The sequence below is a fragment of the Magallana gigas genome, chromosome 6, assembly GCF_963853765.1.
Source record: "Magallana gigas chromosome 6, xbMagGiga1.1, whole genome shotgun sequence".
NCBI classification, from domain to species: domain Eukaryota; kingdom Metazoa; phylum Mollusca; class Bivalvia; order Ostreida; family Ostreidae; genus Magallana; species Magallana gigas.
This window is the reverse complement of record NC_088858.1, coordinates 40,786,929-40,810,112: the sequence shown is the minus strand read 5'-3', so window position 1 is coordinate 40,810,112 and position 23,184 is coordinate 40,786,929. Positions and strand designations below refer to the sequence as shown.

At 32.1% G+C, this 23,184-nt stretch overlaps 2 protein-coding genes and 1 long non-coding RNA gene across 5 annotated transcripts in view; all 3 read left to right on the top strand.

Moving 5' to 3' along the window:
* LOC105330768 (uncharacterized) overlaps positions 1 to 23,184 on the top strand; it is a 171,858-nt gene that overhangs the window by 53,693 nt on the left and 94,981 nt on the right. The window lies entirely within an intron of this gene.
* Positions 460 to 10,278, top strand: LOC117689035 (uncharacterized). Its single transcript, XR_010715113.1, has 6 exons — positions 460 to 644; positions 1,906 to 1,976; positions 2,235 to 2,430; positions 2,587 to 2,736; positions 7,702 to 7,836; positions 8,508 to 10,278. It is a non-coding gene; the product is annotated as an uncharacterized lncRNA (long non-coding RNA).
* On the top strand, positions 14,565 to 22,286 carry LOC117689033 (limbic system-associated membrane protein-like). The gene is made up of 6 exons (XM_034468628.2): positions 14,565 to 14,774; positions 17,145 to 17,215; positions 19,118 to 19,307; positions 19,527 to 19,673; positions 19,808 to 19,942; positions 20,144 to 22,286. The coding sequence occupies exons 1-6, from the start codon at positions 14,720 to 14,722 to the stop codon at positions 20,524 to 20,526; spliced, it is 981 nt and encodes a 326-aa protein (XP_034324519.2). The 5' UTR covers positions 14,565 to 14,719; the 3' UTR covers positions 20,527 to 22,286.

Genomic DNA, 23,184 nt, shown 5'->3' with positions numbered 1-23,184 from the left:
ATACCAAAAATGATCAGTCTACAAACTACTAACTCATTATGCGCACTTATTAGGGATTGATCCATATAATATGAAAATGACTTTTTAAATGTACATCAAAGTGAATGACACTTTTCACCGGAAAAAAGATACCTGTTAAATCTTTATTGCAAAAGGAAATACTTGATTCGATCAGAAATTGCTAAAATATATACTTTGAAATATGGTAAGGTATAATTTACAAAATTTACAATATATTGAACACCTCAAATGTTCAATTACATAACTACATGTATGCATTACAAAATTGGATTAACTAACCTTATTTCTCCACAAATTACTGACATTTTTTATGTAACAATGATATTCATTTTATCGAAACTGTACAATGTTATACTATCCGGCTGAATGTGATTGGCAACCTCTTCAAAGCTCCTAAAAGCAGTGCATTTTTAACATACGATAAATATGAACGATGTATCTAAACGAGGAAGTTATACTGTGTGTCAGGCACAACGAGATAGAGGATTATGTTATAAATCCTTTTTTCTCGAGCCGAACACGGAGATCTGAAGCAGGAGTCAATGAACATTTGTAGAATACCTTAAATATGTACGCATCTATTTGTTTTTTAGCCTTATCCAGTGTCATCCATGCAGAGCCAGGTACGTTGACTGTACTACTGTACTTACATTGTTTGCTGATAATTAATTTTACAACTTGGTTGATAAAATGAAATAACTAAAGATATTAATGATGAGTTCATGAACTAGAAATGTGCTATGCCAAGTTATTAATCGCGTCTTTGACCCTATGTGTAAAACACCCATGCATTGATGATGCTTCATGAAATGCTCGAAACTTGTTTAAAAATGATTATCCCTCTTTGATCTATGCTGAGAACTGTTGATACGTCGTGATTACATTCTAATACTTCTTTATTATATGATGTAACTTTTTCTTTATATGCTTGTTGTACATACATGTATGCCGATACATAAGCTTTATCTATATACGTGATTACCTCTTCATATCTGATTACACTTTTGCTCTTAATTCTGGTGCATCTTTTTTATTTGGTATCACTTTGATATTATGTAGTGCCACTTTATCCGATACTTTGTCTTAATATGTTGATATTTAACTTTTGCTACACATAACCTAAATATAAATATGCGCTCGGGCTTAGCAAGATTTTTGTACAATGTTTTAAAAAGGCATACAACTGTATTGGGTGAATCATTCTATTCTGCTACCAGGAACAGAAATATGCTAAATTGTGAACAATTAAAAATGGATCATATCAGCAGTGCAATCGGAAATTAGATGTTTTAGGGTTTCCTGTAGCTGAATGTAAAACCCCTACATCGACAAAAGAGCATTAAGTGGTATCCATGAAATGTAATATAATGTTTTCTTTATCCCCCATTCTCATATGTTTGGATAGGAAATATCCTTACCTATGAATATCTATATGTTGCATTGCCTGTCACTGTAATTGAAAACTAATTTAATCATAAAATCAGGAGACCAACGTAGAGAAATAACTTTAAAGATCTCTTAGCAGAAGTAAATAGTTATTCTGAATTCTAGAACTTAATAGTAAAGGCAATATATCTTATGGTAACCAACAATGTTGTAGACGAGGACTGTCTAAGACCGGAAGGTGTGTCCAACTCTTTAACCAGTTGGGATTGTCCACATGTTTTATTCAGGTTTACTTCAAACTTTTCAGCTCTCTTCCTCTAACAAGGGGCGGTAAAAGAGGAATAGAGAAAACAATGTTTTCCTAAACTTTTATGAATAACTAAATAATTAATAAGCAAGTTACACTATTTCGAGTTAGTGTGTGTGTGTTTAGGATGCATTCGATTATATTTCTATCATAGAGTCAGTTCTATTTGGTTGTTAAATTCACTATTTTAGAACTGGTGATATATGAACTTGGAGACAATTTAAAATACCCATTATACTGCAAAGTGAATGATATTAGCGAGGTAAGTCTTGAAGGCATTTTCTTTTAACTGAATAAAGTTTATCTTGCATCGTAAACCCACTATTTGGTTCAAAATGCATGGTACGAACGTACCCTTTTAATAAAAGTCATTCACAGGACATGATAAGTTAAATGGAACCCATTTTTCATACAGTTGTTACTTATTTAAAACATCTTCTCCTATTTCTGAGAACTAATCATGACAAGAGTGAGTGACAACAAATGATCTACTTTTAAGCTGTATCATTATTTGCTTTAGAGCTCATGGAAACGTCGTGATGTACTGATATCTGTCGGTGGATATACTTTGGATACAAGAAAATATTCACTCGATGATAGGAGTCCGCCAGAATATAATCTAAGGTTGAAGAAGAGCTTGTTGAAGAATGATGGAGGAAAATATTCATGCTTAGATAGGGGTAAAGAAATCAGAAGCTATATCCTGATAGCGAAAGGTATGTGTCATAGTGTTTCTCATCAGTGCTCTTTATTTTAATTTCATCAATGATGCAGAACCACTGTCTTAAAGACAGTGATCTTCATTTTGTTTAAAAGGAATCCAATTTCACGGGACCTTTATTTTGATTATTTTTTATATCATTGAAAAAAAGAGTCGGCATCAATTCCGAAACACAGTGAGTCTTCCGTGTCCAGCATGTTAGGCGAAACAGTCAATCTATGGTGTAATGCCACCGGGTATCCAGAACCCACAGTCACCTGGTATGCATACCAACAAACATGATCTGGGGAAAAGCTTGAAAGTAAGTCAAATGTATAATTCTTGTATAAAAGCTTCTTCTTTTTTGTTCTTCTTTTTTTTTTTTTTTTTTTTTTTATAAAAGTTTACCTCAGAAACAGTTACTTCTGTCGGTTTCAATTAATATTAACATCAATTTGAAATCATTTATGTGTTTTATTACATCTTATCACACAAGATGGTATCCTGCGCAAGCGCAGGAATTAACACTTTACACATTAATATGATACAATGTTTATTAAGTTAAACCCCAAAAACATCCCATTGGCTAGACATTTGGAGGAGCAGACAGAGATGAAAAACATAAACTGAAATGGATGATATAAACATGTTATTTATATTGCAACTGACCATACCGACTGGAACAACAAAAAACAATAAATAAAACTTTTTAAAGGACTGTATGCGGTTTAATGCATTTTTGCCCCAAATACAAAGTTTTAGAAAGAGCTTTCAAAATAAGGTGAAAGATAGTTAAAATCATATTGGAAATAAATGTGTAAAAGGTTATTACCACAGTGACGTCATAATGTAGAAACGACGTCATGAAGATTGCCTTATTTTGATAAATTGATGTTTTGTAGCAAAATATGGGTGTTTTCCGATTGCTTTTGGAATGGGAAACATCGAGCGCAGGCTTGCTCAAGTACCTTTTTCAGTATAATGTGTATAACTATCTGAAGAAATACTTATGTTAAAATCGTACTTGAGCAGACCTGCGCTCTAAATTTCCGAATGCAAAATATAAAGCAAAAATGAGAATATTATTTTTCATTTGTTTGTAATTTTGCGAGAATTAGGTCAGTTAGGTTACGTCATAGATAAACAGCGAATAAGCAATGTTGGCTAAAATCAAGATAAAAGTAATAGGCATCCTCTATACAATGATTTGTGAAGATTTGACTTTTATACGATACTATTTGAAAATTGGTTGAATCGGGGGCAGATATTTGACCAAACCTCACATAGTCCTTTTATTTCAATCCAGTAATTGGGAATTTAGTGCGTAGTATCTCTAAATGTTGTTGTTTATGTCAAATTTTAATATTTATGAAATGAATTTATTTAATTTTTCTATTGATCAACGTATCAAGGGAAACATTGACCGGAATGCACTACGCGCATTGATGAAGTTTTACTGTCAAATTTTCCTTTGATACGTCGATCATTAGAAAAAGTGTTAAATTCATTTCTTATCATTTAATAAAACATTTTCAAATCATAAAACGTGAAGTGTCATTGATCAAAAATATATATAATGTAACCGAATCGGCGCGTATAAATACAAAACAACTATATTCAAAATGGATGCGCCTTCAGCTGATGCAGAGCTGTTGTGTGAATTTAATGGATTAAACACAAGTAGAATGTTGAAAACTTATCCGGCTGAATTGAAAACGAAAGGAAAATAATACATGCGATTGTTTTGGATATTATTCACTGTGCATCAGATTAAGGTTCGTTAAAACTGGTCTTAATGAGACATATCGCTGGAATATGCAAGTGGCCATAATCATGATGCAAGAATACGCGATCGTGGACAAAAATAGTTCTATGTCGACAAAGAATATTACATGTATGTATGTACGACTTTTGTAAATAATGTGGTAGCTAGATAGCCAGTGAGGAATTACGGTGAAACATAGCTTTGCTTTACCGTACGATACGATACTTATGCTTTTACGATACTTATTCTATTGACCGATCATGTACGTCTGTTATTTTAATACTCATCGTTAGCAAATTTCAACAGCAGTGTTACTGTGAAAGTGTATATGCCTATATGTTAATTATTATTATTCCTGACTTTGGAACACCCAGCCTCGCCGTAAACGTTGATCGTTGATCTCAAGCAGACGAAATCATAAGAAGACGCTTAATTTTCCATTTCGTGAATAAAATAATGTGTAGTTTTATTTTTCATGGTTAAACTTCAAATCGTTATATTCATAAAGGCGTATTTTGTTTGCTTACGATTAACCATACACAACTTTACGTAAAAAAATGACCCTTAGGCTTGAAGAAGAAGTGTCATTTTCATAAAAATGACCACACTCTACATGAAGAAAAGTGACCCTTGTAGAATAATGACCCCCTTATTGATTAAATTTTTCAGTATATTTTTTATTATTTGTGAAATAGTCACAATTTACAATATTGTAATTTTTACTGTAGTTAACAGAAAGTAACAGAAATTATAATTCATATTCAAAAAACTTTTAAAAGTGAAAGAAGGGGTATATCTTATAAAATGACAATCCTTCCGTTATAAAAAGATACTGACGTATTGCATCGGGGTATGGTTGTCATCTTAACGATTACATTTACATGTATTTCATTATTACGAGTGACAACACATTAAAATTATTTCGAGATACAAGACACTATAAAACAAAATTATGTTTATTGGCGATGATAGAGTAGACTCGATATTGTTCATGAATTATACTTGCATTGACGATTTTCCTGTTCTAAAAACTGCTGGGTATGCAGGTGCATCACCCAGAATTAATGATGAATCGGAACTTATGAAAAGTTTACTCCGTTGTTAGGCATTATAACCAAGCTGAAGTTAGCAGGCACTAACAGCAGCCATTACACCAGTAGAAGTTATAACGGCCAATAAGAAAAATCATCAAAGTACTAAGAGTACTCGAACAGAAAATATATTTAAATTTATCATACTTTAATTAATTTTAAGATGTGATGCATCAATAGTTTGTATGAGCATTGACAACTTTGGATGCAGTAAAGATCGTGTGATCAAAATCAAGGGCGATATAAACCCCTAATATGAGCCCAAATCCCTTATCAACGCTTTTAGAAACAGCCTCTTATTATAATCGATCAGTGTTTATCTATTTAAGCTTTCCTAAAGTCAGGTACATGTTCTCTTCACACATTTGCTCTAAAAGAATAAAGTCTATTCAGGATCACAAATACAACAATACAACAAAATTTTAGAATATCGATGTTCATGTATTAAGTAGAAGAAAACAAAAACTTACGTAAGATGAATTTTAAAAAAATAACTCTAATTTGCCCCTCAAATGTAAATAAGAAGTATTCATATTCCTACGTTACCTGCCTCCTTATAGTCATATCTTGGATACGGGGTAACCAATTTCTATTCTTGTTTACAGCGGGGTCATTTTTTACGGGGTCATTTTTCTTCATGTTTAACATGAAAAAAATAACCCCTGGGTCTTTTTTGTTCAGAAAAATCCAATTATTCTTCAGCTAGGGGGGTCATTATTCTACGTCGAAAAATGACCCCCGGTCATTATTCTACGGGGGTCATTATTCTTCATTACACCGCAAAATTTTTTATTGATGCATGTATCAAAGACATTTTTCAACCAATCAAAAGCGCCAATATATACTTAAAGTAATAAATACTAAATGATATTTTTATTACTGTTCCAGAAAAGAATATCAGATAAAAGACCACTTTTATATAAACATCATCAATACATAATTAATATATTCATATAGACGCAGGACACAATCTGTTCTTTTGTTTTACAAATTAATGTATAAGGTTTACTACCAAATGACGTGGTTAAATTGTATGAAATTAAAAAAAAACCCGATAGTTTATGCATATAAAACCAAAATTGTCAGATCCAACGTATCTGCCCAATGGTTAACTCGCCCTACAATTTTCGCCACGACGTTTATTATTCAAACTGCGTTCCTGAACAACCCGTTCTTGAAAGTTCTTTTCATCAAAACTAAAAGCGCATCAAGTTGTTTCATTTTTGTTGACTTTTTTGTATTAACCGAAGATATCCGATCAAATGTATCTGCCCGCGTTGCATGATGAACTCGTCCTACACTTTTTGCCATGACGTTAATTAGTCGACCCGCGTTCTTGGTTATCTCACTAGAGGTCGTGCTTTGAAGCCTTCTATACATCAAAACTAAAATTCGCGCACTCAGGAAACGAATAGCCCTATTTTAAAATTTAACGTTTGTCAAATCTTAACCTCTATGTCATCTCTATGTAAGTACTGCAAATGTAGGCCTAGCCATAAAAAATAAAAAAATCGCACATTCAAGAATCGAATTGGCTCATCTTATTTATTAAACATTTTGTTAATCATAACTTCTATGTATTCTCTAAATAAGTTCCCAGTAAATATATCCACTCTCTACGTAATCATTTAAGGTATTCGATGTATAACGTCCACATTTTGTATATTCCTAATCAGTATATCATTTTGAAGGTGTTATCAAATAAAAAAAACTCCACCAAAGGAATTTTCAAAATTTTGATTATGGTCCAACTAATTCCACCTTGAATTTTGCATTGAAGTCTATGGTAAACGTATGTTTTATTGAGATATTTTTTAAAGTAACTTAAAACTCTCTTGGTTAATACATGCATAAACTTTCTCTTTATTAAAATACGAGCTAAAATAAATCATTTACCGCAGATATTTTGAGGATATTAAAATTTTCTTTTTTCTTCAAGGGGAGATAACTCTTTACAAGATTTTAAGGTGCAAAACAACCGGCTTCCTGTGTGTTGTCAGTCATGTAAATTTGGTTCTTTTCACTTTCATTGTTATCTAGCAATACATATTTAACTAGTTTAAAATGATTCAAAATTGTTGAATATCCCTTCATTATAAATTGAATACTTTAATATGATTACATTGCAAGGATATTAATATTTTTATTCAAACTCCTACTGACCTGGAACCGCCAAAGCGTTTCCACAACCTTACTCTCATTTATGCTATTTTGGGCTGGTTTATAGAAAATGAATGTAGGTTTTTAATTCATTTAAGAAGTGCTACTTATTAGGTAAAATTCAATTACAGCTTACCGAAATCATATTGCACTTGTTGAAATATCAAAGCTGTATGCAGTTACTCTGGGGCAGATATCTTTTAGTTTATTGGCAAAATGTCTTAATTCATAAATGTAGAAGTTTTTTCTTCTTTTCTTTTTGAAAAAACAGGTATAGGAATCAGTGGGAACATGCTTGGTATACGTAATATATCCCGAAACTGTAACACTATGTATCAATGTCAGGCAATAAACAGTTATAGAATGAAGAAACCCGTGGCGAAAAATTTCACACTCAGGCTTAACTGTGAGTGAAAGATTTTACACTTTGAATAATGAGCTAAAATGTAGAAGTTAAACAATTCTTTCTACTTATATTTATTTGTGTCTGAGCTTAATAATTTGAGTTAGCTGCAGGTCGGTATCTCCCGCTCTGAAAAAAATCGGATGGACGACCTGGGAGCTACAGTGCCTCCCATAGTAAAAAACTGCAATTTATGGCGCACAAAAAATTGCGCTAGTTTTGAACTGATTAACCTTATTTTCACACAAATTCTCTGAAATCATTTAGAACCATTAAATTCTTCAGACAAATTACTACTAATATTGTCACTTTACTTGCCTCAGACTTTCTCTGAAAATAAAGTATATTAATTAATTCACGTCGAGATCGAGAATCGCCATTTTTACATGTAAGCAAACTGCACCACTTCACTTAACGGGGCTGGTGATAGTGTTTAAAAGAATATCAAAGGCAAGTGAAGTGACGATTACTGTAGTAAATTGTCCGAGGAATTTTTTGGAATCAAATATTTGTACAGAATTCATCCATCCGAATTTTTTCAAACCGGGAGCTACAGACCTGCAGCTATAATTTGAGTCAGACTTTTTTTTGGTCGTAACATAGCCTTTAATTATGTAGCTTCTGTATTATGGAAACCATAAGAATATTCTATTTGTTAAATATGTTTTTATTAGTTATTCCTGACGTCTTTGTGGGTAAGGAATTAAACGATAAAGAAATCTCAAATAGCGGTTCCATTCTGGGAAGAAAACAAGACAGAGTGGTCCTGTCCTGTTCCGTATATGCCGTCCCGCCACCCAATGTGACGTGGTCCAGGGATAACATAACAATAGGAACATACCACCATGTTAACGGTACAATTGAAAAATCCAGTAATGATGATAATTTCTTGTACAAATTGAAAACGGAGGCGATAAAGATCAAAATATGGATTTCTGTTACGCTGGACTTTCAGTTGGATGCTGATTACACCTTTGCCAGTTACCACTGTGACGCAGAGAATGAAGTAGGATCTAACAGGAAAACTGTGAAAATTAAACATGTTCAGAAGCGTTGATATTTGCACCGTCATTTCTTGAACATGGCTTAAATGAAACACTGTTTAAAAAAGGAGTACTTATCAATAATATAGCAAAAATGTGAAAAAGAATTAAGAATCGAATAATTTGAATTTGTGAGCATGTTCGCTTTTGAACAAATAGTTTGCTTAAATGGCTTAAACATGGTTCAAAAATGGAAAATTCTGTGCCGTCTGAACATTGTTTTGCGCTATGTTTTGTAATATTATACTGTTCACGTACATTATTTTACAATACCGTTCATCTTAAATTCTCATATGCATTGACTTAAGGATATTGATAATAGTCCTATTTGTGTTATCGTACAGAAGAGGCGTGTTTATGCTCATAATGAGGACTCTGTAATCATCAAATGCTTAAAGTTTTCGTGTATTCATAGTAATTTTACAGGTGGAATAACACATCGTCACAAAATGGTTGACCTCTGATAGAAACGATATTTCGTATACTAAAAGATTTTTTTATGGCAACATGTAACTTATTCCATAGCCGAGTGGATAAGGACTCGGTCTTTTGAACCGTTCATCTGGAGTTCGAATCCTCAGGGGCTTTTTATTGTTTCTTACTGAATTAATTTTTTTAGATAATCATTTTTTATCCCCAAACTTTAAATTGTTCGCTTATTTGACATATATATAGTATATTAATCATTTTATCTTTCATACTAAAAACCTTAACAGGACAAATAGCAGAATAGTAATTCAAAGTACATGTAAAACACTGTTTAAGTATTTAATAATTATATTTTTTCTGTACTGGTTAAGTGGTAAATACATTTACAAGATTATCATTTATTATTACCAAAGTACCTTTATTTCTTTCAATAAAATAAAAAAACATGCATGAAATCAAGTTCATTAATATCAAGAGATAATAGATGTTTGAAGATATATAAACGTGCAATACTTTTTAAACATGAAAAAAGTCACCAAGTGTCCTTTTTCCGTATGTATTTTCTTTTTATATTCTATCCGTATGTATTTTCTTTTTATATTTTACATGTTACACTTCTCAATATGTTTTGAAATCAATTGTTTTTCTCGCTTGTATGAGTTAAGTACTATGCAATTAATCTGGACAGTCCTAAAAACTTTTTATATCGATAATGAAGGTTCTACATTTCTCTTATATACGCTCTGTCATCCTGTTCTGATCAAACCAAAGCAGGAAAATCATACTAATAATTAAGGTCTTCCGTTTCAAATGGAAGACCTTATTGTTTGTTTCTTCTTCTTATTTTTTTTTCCAAATTTTGTGCACGAGATTTCTCGAAATCTATTCGACCGATTTCGACCATTTTTTCACAGATGTTTGGGGGTGTTCTAAACTTGATACATTTTTGTTATTTTTTTCGTTATCACTTCCGGTACCGAATTATCGGCCATTTTGTAATTTTTTGACGACCCATTTTGTGCAGCTATAAACTCAAAAACCATTAGAGATATGAATATGAAATTTTCAGGATAGGAAGAAGTTGTGCAGCATGTAGTTGTTTAACGCCTGTTGCGCCATTTCTTGGAGCTCGCCTGAGCCCAAAAATTGGGTACGAATTTTCATACAAAAATTTCAGACGTTTTGATTTATATCTTTTTAACAGTTGATATTCTGTTAAAATATATATAAACAAAAGTAGTAGATAATCAAAAGCTCTTTCCAACAAAATCAAGAAAAAGGGGCTGGCACTTTAAATGAGGGGCCAAAACACAAAATTTTAAATTTAATCAAATCCTGTTAAAATGACCTTAGACTAATTTTAAAACATGATATCTTAGTTGTGCTTACAAGTTTGCGTCTGATAACATCTTTCTCAAATTGATTGGATGAATTTTAATTTTTTTGAAAATTTCAATTTGATTAAATCGTGTTAAAATGACCACGGACTAATTTCAAAACATAATATCTAGGTTGCACTTACAATTTTGCGTTTGTTGACATCTTTTTCGAATGGATTGAATGAATTTTTAATTTTTCAAAAATTTTAAATCTAATTAAATTTTATTAAAATGACCTCAGACTAATTTTCAAACATGATATCTAAGTTGTGCTTACAATTTGGCGTCTGATTAAATCTTTTTTGAGTTGATTGGATGAAATTTAAATTTTTTTAAAATTTTAAATTTAATTAAATCGTGTTAAAATGACCTCAGACTAATTTAAAAACATGATATCTAAGTTGCACTTACAATCCTGCGTCTGATGACATCTTTCTCGAATGGATTGGATGAATTTTAAATTTTTCGAAAATTTTAAATTTAATGAAATCGTGTTAAAATGACCTTAGACTAATTTTTAAACATGATTTCTAAGTTGCGCTTACAATTCTGCGTCTGATGACATCTTTCTCGAATGGATTGGATGATAAAAAATTGAAAGGAAGACCTACTCGTCACTCGAAACGAGATCGTATTGAACGTGACAATATCTTTTAGGAAAACGTATTGCAACACCCATTTATGACGTAATTAGGGATTTTTAGGGGCCAAAGTTCTCATACTTTGACCCAATTTATCTAGAGAAGGAGACATATTCTGTTCAGCATTGTAGAGGAGAGAATGCTTGTAAAAATGATTTCAATCGATTTCATAAATCAGAACACCAAATTCTGTCCCCATTAAGGATCTACAGGGCTGGTCCCTAAATATTCAATCATTTGTATCTAAAAAATGAACAATAATTTTTAGATGGATGTAAGAACAAAATTTTTTTTGTACTTGTGAGACCTTTCGTGTAATATCAAAATAAAGGGGCTGGTCTCTTTATTTAGGGGCTAAGAGACTCGTAAAGTCTATTACAAGTAACTTAAAAACGATCAGGAATTTAGTGCATTACAGAAGCAAAGCTGTTGATCTTAACAATTTTCGTTTAGAAAAAACATTGTAACACCCATTTATGACGTAATTAGGGATGATCTTTAGAGGCCAAGAGTTCTCTAACTTTGATGCAATACACCAAGAATAGGGGCCAAAGTACTTCAACTTTGACGCAATATATCTAGAGAAGGAGTCATATTTTGTTAAGCATATTAGAAGAGAAAATGCTTGCATTAATGATTTTCATCGATTCCATCAATCAAAATACCAACGTCTGTCCCCATTAAGGATCTAGAGGACTGGCCCCTAAAATATTTAATCATCTGTATAAAAAAAAAATGAACAACAATTTTAGATACTTGTAAGAACAAAAATTGTTAGTATTTGTCAGACCTTTTGAATGAACTCAAGAAAAAGGGGCTGGTCCCTTACATAAGGTGCTAAGCCACTCGTAAAGTCTTTTTCACATACCTTAAAATCAATCAAGATTTTGTAATGCATTGTAGAAACAAAGTTATTGATCGTAACAGTATCAGTTTGTAAAACTCATTTTTAAACCCATTGATGACGTAATTATTGATTTTAGGGGACTAAACTCTTAAATCTTTAATATGCAATATGTGAAAAAGCAAATCTCTTTGTTAAGCATTTTAAAGGATATTGACAATCGTATGCATTATCTGAAATGGAGTGTTCGAGGTGGAATTCTGAAATTTCATTGATATTTTAATCGTATCGTTTAAAAATTGAACGGAAGACCTACTCGTTACTCTTAACGAGATCGTATCTAGTTACTATTCTGATTGCATACACAAGTACTCTGAAGTTGACATTAAAAAGATGCTTGAATTTATGAAAGACAATATCTTTGTAGTTTTTGGAGACCAGGTCTTCAAACAATCAGTACGAATTCCAATGGGCACAAATTGTTCTTTAACAACATTAAGATTTTGCATTGCATCAGTCATAAATAAGCCCGGATGATAACGTTGAAAAATTGCGCGAGGTATCCCAAGTACTTCCGAATGGAGAAAAGATGTAAACATTTCCTCCGTAAGAAATTTGTTTTCGTTCCTGTGAACTTTTATACGTGAAAAATGATAATTGTTCAATGGAGATATTTTGGATATATTCTCTTTCATCGATTTCAACTGTATTTCTTTCAAAGGAGTGTGCTTTTTTTTAATTAAATCATCAAAAAGTGATGGAAGCAATAACTTGGGACAGACTATAGTTTCGATCGCTGCTCTACTGCCACTGGGGTATATATATCGGTTGAGAAAGTTATGGTCGGTTGCTTTCCGATCAAGGCATTTAGGTTGCACGGACTTACAAATGCATGAACTTTACATTGTAGTAAAACGTTTGTAATAAAGAATAAAGGAAACAACAATCGATAAAACAAAAAATACATTTATTGTTTGAAAGAATGTTCAAGGTATCGGTATTATTTTGCACAGATATTGCTGTCTTACTTCGCAGGGACATGGAACACGGATGACGTATATACAGAGTTTGCTGCATCTTTTTGAAACCCCAGCGGCACTACATCTAACACAGTAGCTAAATGATAGTAAATCCAAAAAAAGTAACGACGTAACATCGTTTCCATCGGTTTCCTACAAAAACGCTTCGTTTCGAAAATCGATGCGATCATTGACATTGCTCGATCTGCCACAGTGTGTGGTTTGCGCATGTGCGTTGTTATAAAATACACTGGAAAATAGTCTACAACTAATATCGAGGAATTTGGATTTCAGTCTGTCTTGCTTCGTCGTTCATTGGATATTCCTTGCCAGTGCAGTGGTTGTCGTATTACTTTTGTTCAAATCGCGTTTCCACACAACTTTTCGTCCAAGGTAACGTGTTTGGGTGTATGAAATACCTGAATGCGGTGAAGCATGAATAGTGCGCTCGGCCTTATATAGGGGATGTGTAGCGATGAGCAGAACAATAAAAATCGACAACTATTATGGCGGTAGTCGGAGATAAGAGGGAAAATAAATCGATACGCAAGGGCATGATTTTCGTATGAACATTTTCTAAGGCGAGGCAAGCTAATGACAAACAAGTTGATAAAACTGGAGTATCAACAGTCTCGTTTGAACTCATCTTTTCGTAGGTTCTATGGTCGCTACAGCGACCTTGTCAGCAAATACAATCTTCCACTTTGTCGCATGCTGACTGACGTTTTTCATACTAATTGTTAGACCATAATTAATTACCTAATTGTTTACGGACTTTTCTGGATTTTTTCCCTGATTACAACAAACAGCACACGGCGGGTGTTACCGGTCAGCAGAGGATGCTTACTCCTCCTTGGCACCTGATCCCACCTCTATCTGTTTGGAGGTCCGTTTTGTTCTGCTTTGAATTCATATTTCGTTTTATGGATTTTTGAGATGGGTGACGGTTTGTTACTATCACTTTTTCATGCAATACATGCATATAAACAGAACTTCTAAGACATGAATGCACATGTATACAGGATTACAAGAGGCTTTATCTTTAGGTGTCAAAAATATTTAAAATAAACCATAATCTTTTTATATTGATGAACAAGTAGCCATCTATGGAATAATGTTCAAAAGACGAAATTCTGGACAATCCAACAACTATAACTACAGAAATATACATGATTTTACATCATCTAATGGTTGCAATTATACTTCAAAGAATTTAAAGAAACAAGAGGATTTACAACAAAAAGTATATACGCTCATGTTTTCTTTAGGATTTTTAACAGCGAGCTTGACTTGCAGCATACAAACATATAAAACATTTGGTCACACAAGTTTCAAAGTTCGCATGAAAGCAGTGCATATTATCTAATAAAGTTATACGATGAATATAAACAATATTTCTAAACGAGGAACTATTACCGTGTAAGGCACAGCGAGGTACGGAAATATGATATACATGTATAAATCATTATTTACAAGCAAAACACGGAAAACTAAAGCAGAGGTCAATGGAAGTCTATAGAATACTTTGAATATGTACGCATCGTTTTGTATATTAGCTCTATTTAGTGTCATCGATGCAGAGCCAGGTACGTTGACTTCATCTACTACTTTGTTTAATGATGATTCATTTCAAAACATTGTTGGTAGAATGAAGTAAGATATTAATGAAATGCTTATGAACTAGACCCTTGTTATGCCAAGCTATGAAACGTCTCAACAACATTTCGAGTAAAACTCATAAGAATTTCACGATACGTCATGATTACTTCATAATTTACGCAAACTTTGTCTTTAAATGCTGATACATCTGTGATCTGTATTTAGAGTTGTTATCTGAATGTCGATGCTACGTCATTACATGCTTACAATTACTTTTTTACTACACGATGATACGTTTTCTTCATATGCAGATATTGCATATTGTGTTGATAGATTATTTACTTACATTATGTTAACTGATTACACTTCGAAACTTTAGGTTTTTTCTTATTTCGTATCACTTTGATATTATATACTTGTACTTAAACCGATGCTTTGTCCTAATATGCTGAAAAGCTGATGATATTTCATTATTTTGCTAGACATAAACTAAATATGTTATAAAAACTATAAATGTGAGCTCGGGCTGAGGAATATTTTTGTAAAATATGTACAATATTTGAAAAAACCATAGAATTGTATTGCCGAATAATTCTTCTCTGGAGCAAGGAACAAGGAACTGAATCCTACTAGAGGTATAAAACCGGAAATGTGGTGTTATAGAGGTTTATGCAATGGAATATCGGTTATAACGCCATTTCCCAAACGTTTATACATACGAACGTCGACAAAAGCGCATAAAGTCGTATACATGTTGCACCTTTTTCTTTAATACGCATTTTCTTGTGTTTAAAAGGAAAATGTTGTCTTCCTGAAACATCTTTACTCCTGCATTGAATGCATTACCTAATTGACAATTAATTTGATAAGTTATAAAATCAAGACACTGGCATTAAAAATTAACTTTACAGATCTCACTGAAGATGTAAATTAATAATCGGCATTCAAAAACTGAATGGTGAAGGCAGTGTATTTAAGTGTAAGAGACAATGTCGTAGATAAACAGATAGGGACTCAAGGATGTGTTAATCTCTTATAGAAGTCAGGATTGTTCCAAGATATTTTTTTTAATATTTCATTATTTTTATAATTATACTTTGCATTAGTGGGGTTTTGTCCTTCTTTAGGAGTTGCTTTTTCGTAAGATCCTTGAAGTTATAATACAAACACATGGTATTGTCCCTAGCTTAATGTACTAATCTGCACATCCCTAATTACCTTTTGATTAAACGTGTGCTCTGGTACAAATTTTATGAACAAAAAAGAAATGATGTTTACAACGCACGAATTAGGAACTGTGTTCCAGAAACCGATTACAAATTTACAAGCACTAATCCCTTTTTTTTTTAAAAAACAAAACAAAAAAACCATACTACCTCCTCCATTTTGAAACTGATACATTGGTAGTTCAAGGACATGCTAAATTTAGTAGTTATAGGTTATGACCCTTAAAATCTTTTAAAGTTCATAATACTTAGTGGTCATAGTTTTTCTAAAAGGTTCTGCTCAATTCAAGAAAGTCCCCTTAATCCTAATAAAGCTATGAATAATCCTATTTTTGCAATAAATTAATCTCATTTGTAAAAAAGTAAACATTCTAAATTATTAACAAATTTAACCCCAAATCAGTAACTCTCCCGTACTTTTTCAATACAATCTTTTTGCAAGAAGGGTACAAGGTTCAAAAAAGGCCCTATCTTTCTTTGAGGATATATCGGTTAAACAATATTCAGTATATGATATTAAAATATTATCATATAATAAACAACTAGGATATAATGTCAACGTAAACCACATAATGGTAAAATGCCATCATATAATATCAATGTACTATCATTAAATGACGTATAAGGACAATTCCTTAATCAGCATAACATGAAGAAGTATCAAAATAAAAATGAACCGTTATGTCAAAGATTTCAATCATGATCAAAAGATATTGCCACGCTTATTGTTAAGAACTATGCACATATAATAAAAATGGAATTTATAAATAATGATTTAAGGTGCTTGGTGAATAGATGCCCCTCCCTTAGAAATTATTCTCTAGAACACAAAGCATTGGGTAAAAGCAAAGAATGCTACAGTTCCCTACCAAGGAAGGTGAAAGAAAAATATAGAAAAGGAGTTTTTCCAAATTTTCTGAATAACTAAATACAAGTGACACTATATCGATTTAGATTGTGTATGCTCGGGGTGCATTAGATTGCATTTAATATCACAAAGCAATTTACCTCGTTGCTTATTTGGGCGATGAAGCACATTACAGACCTCTTCTAATACCTGCTCACATCATAAACAAGCTAGTATTGGAAACGTCTAAATTACATTGAGACTTTTTAAAAATAACTCTTTAGAATTGGTGACATACGATCTGGGAGAAGATTTGACCTATCCATTATACTGCACAGTGGATGATTTTAACAAAGTAAGTCTCTAGAGCAATTTTGCTTAAGTTAATAAAATTAATATTGCACCCCAGCGTATCTAAAAAATATTCATCAATCAGAACCTTTAAAAAATAGTTAAAATTAAATTGTGAAATTTAAACAAACTGCTAAGTTTTAGAAAATTAACCGATTTAAAGATAAATATGGGTGTGTTTAGACACCTTAAAGTTTTGCTTGCATCTTACGCTTTGCTTTACACGAAGAACAACAATAATTTCAATGTAAGTATTTTTTTTTAATGTTGCAACGAATGTTTTAATAATGCATTTTAAATGATCAAACAAAATTTGATTGTCATTCGTAGAGTTATAAGATACAGAGCTCACAGTTCTTTGTCATGTAAACAAGGTTCGTGCCATTTTTGTTTACAGTGCTTCATTAAACTGGAACAAAATCTTTTTCAAGCTGATTTTTCTATCTGCAAATTCGTTTTGAACATAAAAAAATCAGTTCCTGGCGTTTCTCACATTCATTTTATGTCTAAAAACGAAATATTCTTTCTTACATTGAAATGTAAATTTAAAAAACCCCCAAAAATGACATATGCTTTTGTTAACATGCACATAACAAAGATTTGTTAGATTGTGGCTTATATGTGCAGTTCATGTGATATTTTTATAAATGATCTCAAAAAACTCTTGAACTGTTGTTTTGCATGTGTAAATTGTTACATGTAATGTCCTATCGAGCCATACCACGTTAAAAAAAAATATCTATCAGATTGTGAATCTTAACTTTGACTGGACCCTGCGCATTTTTTTTCAAAACGCCTTGATATCGACCATATCAACGCGCTTTAAATGATATAATTTATTTTTGGGAGTTGATTTTAATCAACTCTCCTATGCAGTTACTCTGGCAAACCGAAAGTGAAACAGTGTTTGGACCTAAGCACAAATCATCACCGCTGACAAGTCTTAGTTCTTGAATATAATAGAAAAATTCGACGTAATGTATGCTGAAGCATTGTTTTTCAAGGAAACTTATCTATAAACACTTTGAAAAAAGTAAGATTTTATATAATACGAACAATTTAGATATTTATGTAGTCTCGTGTATCCCTACGCCAGAGTTTAATATAGTCTCGTTCAACCAAAAGCACGACTGTCTCCGTAAATCTCCGACAAACAGAGAGGCTCTCTTGCTTGTCGGAGTTTAACGGAGACAGCTGAGCGTCTCGTTGAAACGAGACTGGAGTTCAATATCAATAGTGCTTGGATCCATACAATTTTTAGAATTGTTTCGATTACTAATACAAAGTTTAAATTCTTTCTTTAAATATTACTCAACATGATTCAAACGAGGTTTCTCTAAATTCTTGTCTGAAAAGTCTAATTAAAATTCATAATATAAAAAAGTGCGTAATTTAAATACAGACTAGAAACTAATTGCCACGCAAGATAAGTTGATTTTAGAATAATTGATAATCGATAAAATCAACTCCCGTCAGTACTTCAGTACTTTTAAACTGGGTCCAAAATTTTACGCACTTAAAAAAAATGTTTTAGATTAAGTAATCTTTTAAAGTGCATTGTTGCAATACCTCTTTAAAACGTTAGCATTTGAAATAAATTGTTAATATTGTCTTTTTATTAAGATTAGTTTTATCTTATTTTGTGTAGTTTGTTCAATTTAATGAAATGAAATTTTAGTAAAAGATATCTGTCTCAGATTACGCTTCTTCGGCTTTTCCGAAAAAAAAAAGATGTTATACTGCTCTGCGGAAAGAATTATTCAAAGAGCATATTACTTTCTTCATAGTTGTTTGATAAAAAAATAATTTTCTATGAATTCTTGTAAAGCTTTTTAAACGGCAAGTTTTATTAATGACAGAGGCATTGGACCATGTTCTTTATTTATTTAATTTTTTTTCTAATTAGAGTTCTTGGAAACAAGGTAGCACTCAGATAACCTTTGGTAATAGATCTTTTAAAGACAGAATATTAATTGATTCTTCGAGATCGAAGGAATATAATTTAAAGATGACGAAAATGTCAAAGAATGATGAAGGAAATTATCTATGCACAGCTGGGGAGAAAACATTTAGAAAATATATTCTGAAAGCGAAAGGTAGGTGTTATTGTGATTATTTCTTGGATCTATAAAAATGCATCACGACACAGGATCAGTGTCTTAGAAGTCTTTATTTTATTTTGGAAAATATATTTGTATCCTCAGGGTATCTTTATTAAAAAATACCCGACTTTTGTATCTTTAATAGATCCTTATTTAAAATAACTATCCATGTGTGAACTATATTTAGATTTGTTTAAATTTCATGGAAAAAAGAGTCGGCATCAATTCTGACAGACATTTCTAACATAACCAGCAAGGTAGGCGATACAGTTCATCTTTGGTGTAATGCCACCGGTTATCCAGAACCTACAGTTACCTGGTATGCATACCAGCAAACAGTGTCTGGGGGAAAATTTGAAAGTAAGCCAAATATATATTTTTTTCCTTTCTTCTTCATAAAATAACACCAATTAGTTACTATTATGAGTTTATATAATGTTTGCGTAAATTTGAAATATTTGTTTCAGTTGGTAACACTTTATTTTGTAAAATAGATATAGGAATCAGTGGGAACATGCTTGGTATACGTAACATATCCCGAAACTGTAATACTATATATCAGTGTCAGGCAATAAACAGTTATAGAATGAAGAAACCCGTAGCGAAAAACATCACACTCAGGGTTGACTGTGAGTGAAAGATTTTACATTTTGAATAATTACTCTAGCAAGATAAATTTTAACAATTGTCTTTACTTATATTTCATTTTTGTGCTCTACTCAAACATTGAGTCTGACTCTATTATTCTTTTGTTGCTGCAAGCCCTTTGTTGGATAGTTTTGCATTTTTTGCTAAAAGAATATTTCATGTGTTAAACACATTTTTGTTAGTTTTTCCTGACGTCTTTGTCCATGATGAAAGTAACGGAAATGAAATCTCAAATGGCGCTTCCATTCTGGGGAGAAAACAAGACAAAGTGGCCCTGTCCTGTTTGGTATATGCCGTCCCTCCACCCAATGTGACGTGGTCCAGGGATAACATAACAATAGGAACATACCACCATGTTAACGGTATAATTGAAAAATCCCAGAATAATGATACTTTCTTGTACGAACTGAAAACAGAGCCGTTACAGATCAAAATAGGGATTTCTGTTACGCTGGACTTTCAGTTGGATGCTGATTACACCTTTGCCAGTTACCACTGTAACGCAGAGAATGAAGTAGGATCTAACAGAAAAACTGTGAAAATTAAACATGTTCAGAAGCGTTGATATATATATATATATATATATATATATATATATATATATATATATATATATATATATATATATACACCACGAGCTCTTGAACATGGCTTATATGAAACACTGCTAAAAAGGAATACATAATAATTATATAACAAGAAAATTGTGAAAAAGGTTGCTTAAATGGTGTACAGTTCAAGAACGAAAAAAAGAATGTGCCGTCTGAACATTGTTTGCACTATGTTTTGTTCCATATTGTCCACGTACATTATTTTAAAATGCCACTCATCTAAAATTTTCATTGACTAAATGATACTGATTATAATCCTGTTTTGTGTTAACGTACAGAAGAGATGTGTTAATGCTGACAATGAGGACAGTTAAATCATCAGGGGCCCGTTTCTCAAAAAGGCGTAAATCTGGGCTGAAGTTAGTCCGACTAACAAAGTTACGCCAATATTTAGTCGGGTCTAAGTTGCGTTTCTGAAAAAGGCGTAAGTTAGGGTTTAAATGTCGAAAAACTTAGATATCTCCGCTGAGTACTAAGCATGCGCATATCGTATTTTGTTTTGCTTTGAGGCTATGATTATATGTGGTGGATCAATTTTCGAATTCATAGTACATGTAGTACCCGAAAGTATGCATGTTATACTTTACCACGGAATGTGCATAGTTCATGCTGTTCAAATAAAAGTAGAACAAATGCCTATACACTTCTTTTAACATAATGAAATTTTAGAGAAAAACAGTTGATATGAAAGCGGTATATATAAGAGTTTTCAGATACCAAATATGTGACAATTAAATGCATTGTAGATGATATTGAGGCACAATCTTACATGTTGATTGAACGAAACAATACATAGAAATTAACTTCAATGTTCGTGTAAACTTCAAATATTTATAGAATACATGGACAAGGTACAGTGGGTATGCCCCAATATGTCTGCAGAATGAGAAGTATGCTTCATAGACACTGTAGATCTTTAGACATTTTCAGATGCTGGGATAAGGCTTGATTCTTTTTTAATTCACTATATTATTTATAGAAAATAATATGACCATGAGTATAACAGCAACCAACTGAAATCGAAAATATCTACTGTATGAATAATATTACATGAACCTTGTCCATCTTCTGTTCCAAAATTGAAAGAATGTAGACAATGACATGGAAACGATTTTTGGTTTTCTGCGATTCAAATGATAATAGTTTTGAAAGATATTAATATCAACAATTAACAAGACAGGAATTATAAACATTTGAGGCCTGGGTCTCCCCAACTCCCTTTCCTATTTTTGGTTTAAATCGATCGATTGTTTTGTTTTTTTCGGGGGGGGGGGGGGTTGAAAGTAATGTACACCATCCATAAACAGGGAATAATTCGCCCTGTTTAATTTTCAATCATTTCACCCTCGTTGTCAGCGGGCAAAGTTATGTTGATTTTCAATATCTAATATTAAGTAACTTAGGTAACAGCTGTGACTTGGCGAAGTCACGACCGAGTGAAACTGTTTGCAAGTGTAGAATGACGGAAATATAACCCTGTATACAGTATTTTGATTAAAGTAAAGATATAAAAGCAGTTATCTAAGAACACCCTTCCTATTTAAAGAAAGTTTTCTAAATAAAAGGTTTTTACAAGTTTAATGGAAAAGGCATCTAAAAATTCCCCTATCCCCTTCCGGATAAGACATTTTGCATCTTTGCGATTTAAACAAGTGCATGTGAGTTTTACTTTCTTCCTTTTTAAAGAAAGTTTTATAAATAAAAGGTTTTTACAAGTTTAATGGAAAATGCAAAATGTCTTATCCGGAAGGGGATAGGGGATTTTTTTAGATGCCTTATCTAAAAAAAATCCCCTATCCCCTTCCGGATAAGACATTTTGAATCTTGGCCGTTTTAATAAGTGCTTGTGAGTTTTACTTTTTTCCATATCTGCTTTGGGTTATTGTGATGGGGGTGTATACAATTGTTTATATAATAAGTATGACAAATGCAAGCTAGTTAAATTTGAAAATAATGCACACTGTTGTAAAACTGCTAAAACAACGCTTTCGTATTGCAAGTCGACAACTTCGAAATAAAGAAAAATCCCTTGATATACGTACATCTTAAATGTGATGAAACAAAACTATCATGAATTCAAGTAATTAACGATCAATTCAATTAAATGAGTACAAATAAACAATGCATATGAATATGCACGGAGATCATTGATAGTACATGTGCCCCATACTTTTTTTTAAAAAGAATTACGATCGATGTTAAACATGAACGCAATTGATCACTTCATCCTATAATTAATAAGATTAATGAATTTGATTTCCAAAAATTCAAGGTGTGCATGTGAAATTTTATAATAATCGATAACCTTGACAAACGCTTGTCAACAGATCTAAAATTGATGCACACTCTGCACGCTTCTAAAACATATTTTTAAGTAATATTTTAACAAACAAAAATTGATTGTATCTAAATGCGAGTTCATAAACATTCCAAAATACATGTAGCTTTCATACGGTTTTGTAAAGATACTAGGAGCAAAAAAAAAAAAATGAAAATGATAATGCATACGTGTTGTAAAGTTTTCAGTAATACATGTATATGTAAAGAACAAACAACCACACACAAGGACAAATTACAAATGTAAACGTTTTGAGTTGCTCCTATTCATAATT

Bases quoted from the DNA above. Each gene is read 5' to 3' on its own strand.
- LOC117689033 (XM_034468628.2), top strand. From the start codon at position 14,720: ATGTACGCATCGTTTTGTATATTAGCTCTATTTAGTGTCATCGATGCA. The intron at 17,216-19,117 runs GTAAGTCTCTAG...TTTTCTAATTAG, and splicing joins CAGTGGATGATTTTAACAAA to AGTTCTTGGAAACAAGGTAG. The intron at 19,308-19,526 runs GTAGGTGTTATT...CATGGAAAAAAG, and splicing joins ATATATTCTGAAAGCGAAAG to AGTCGGCATCAATTCTGACA.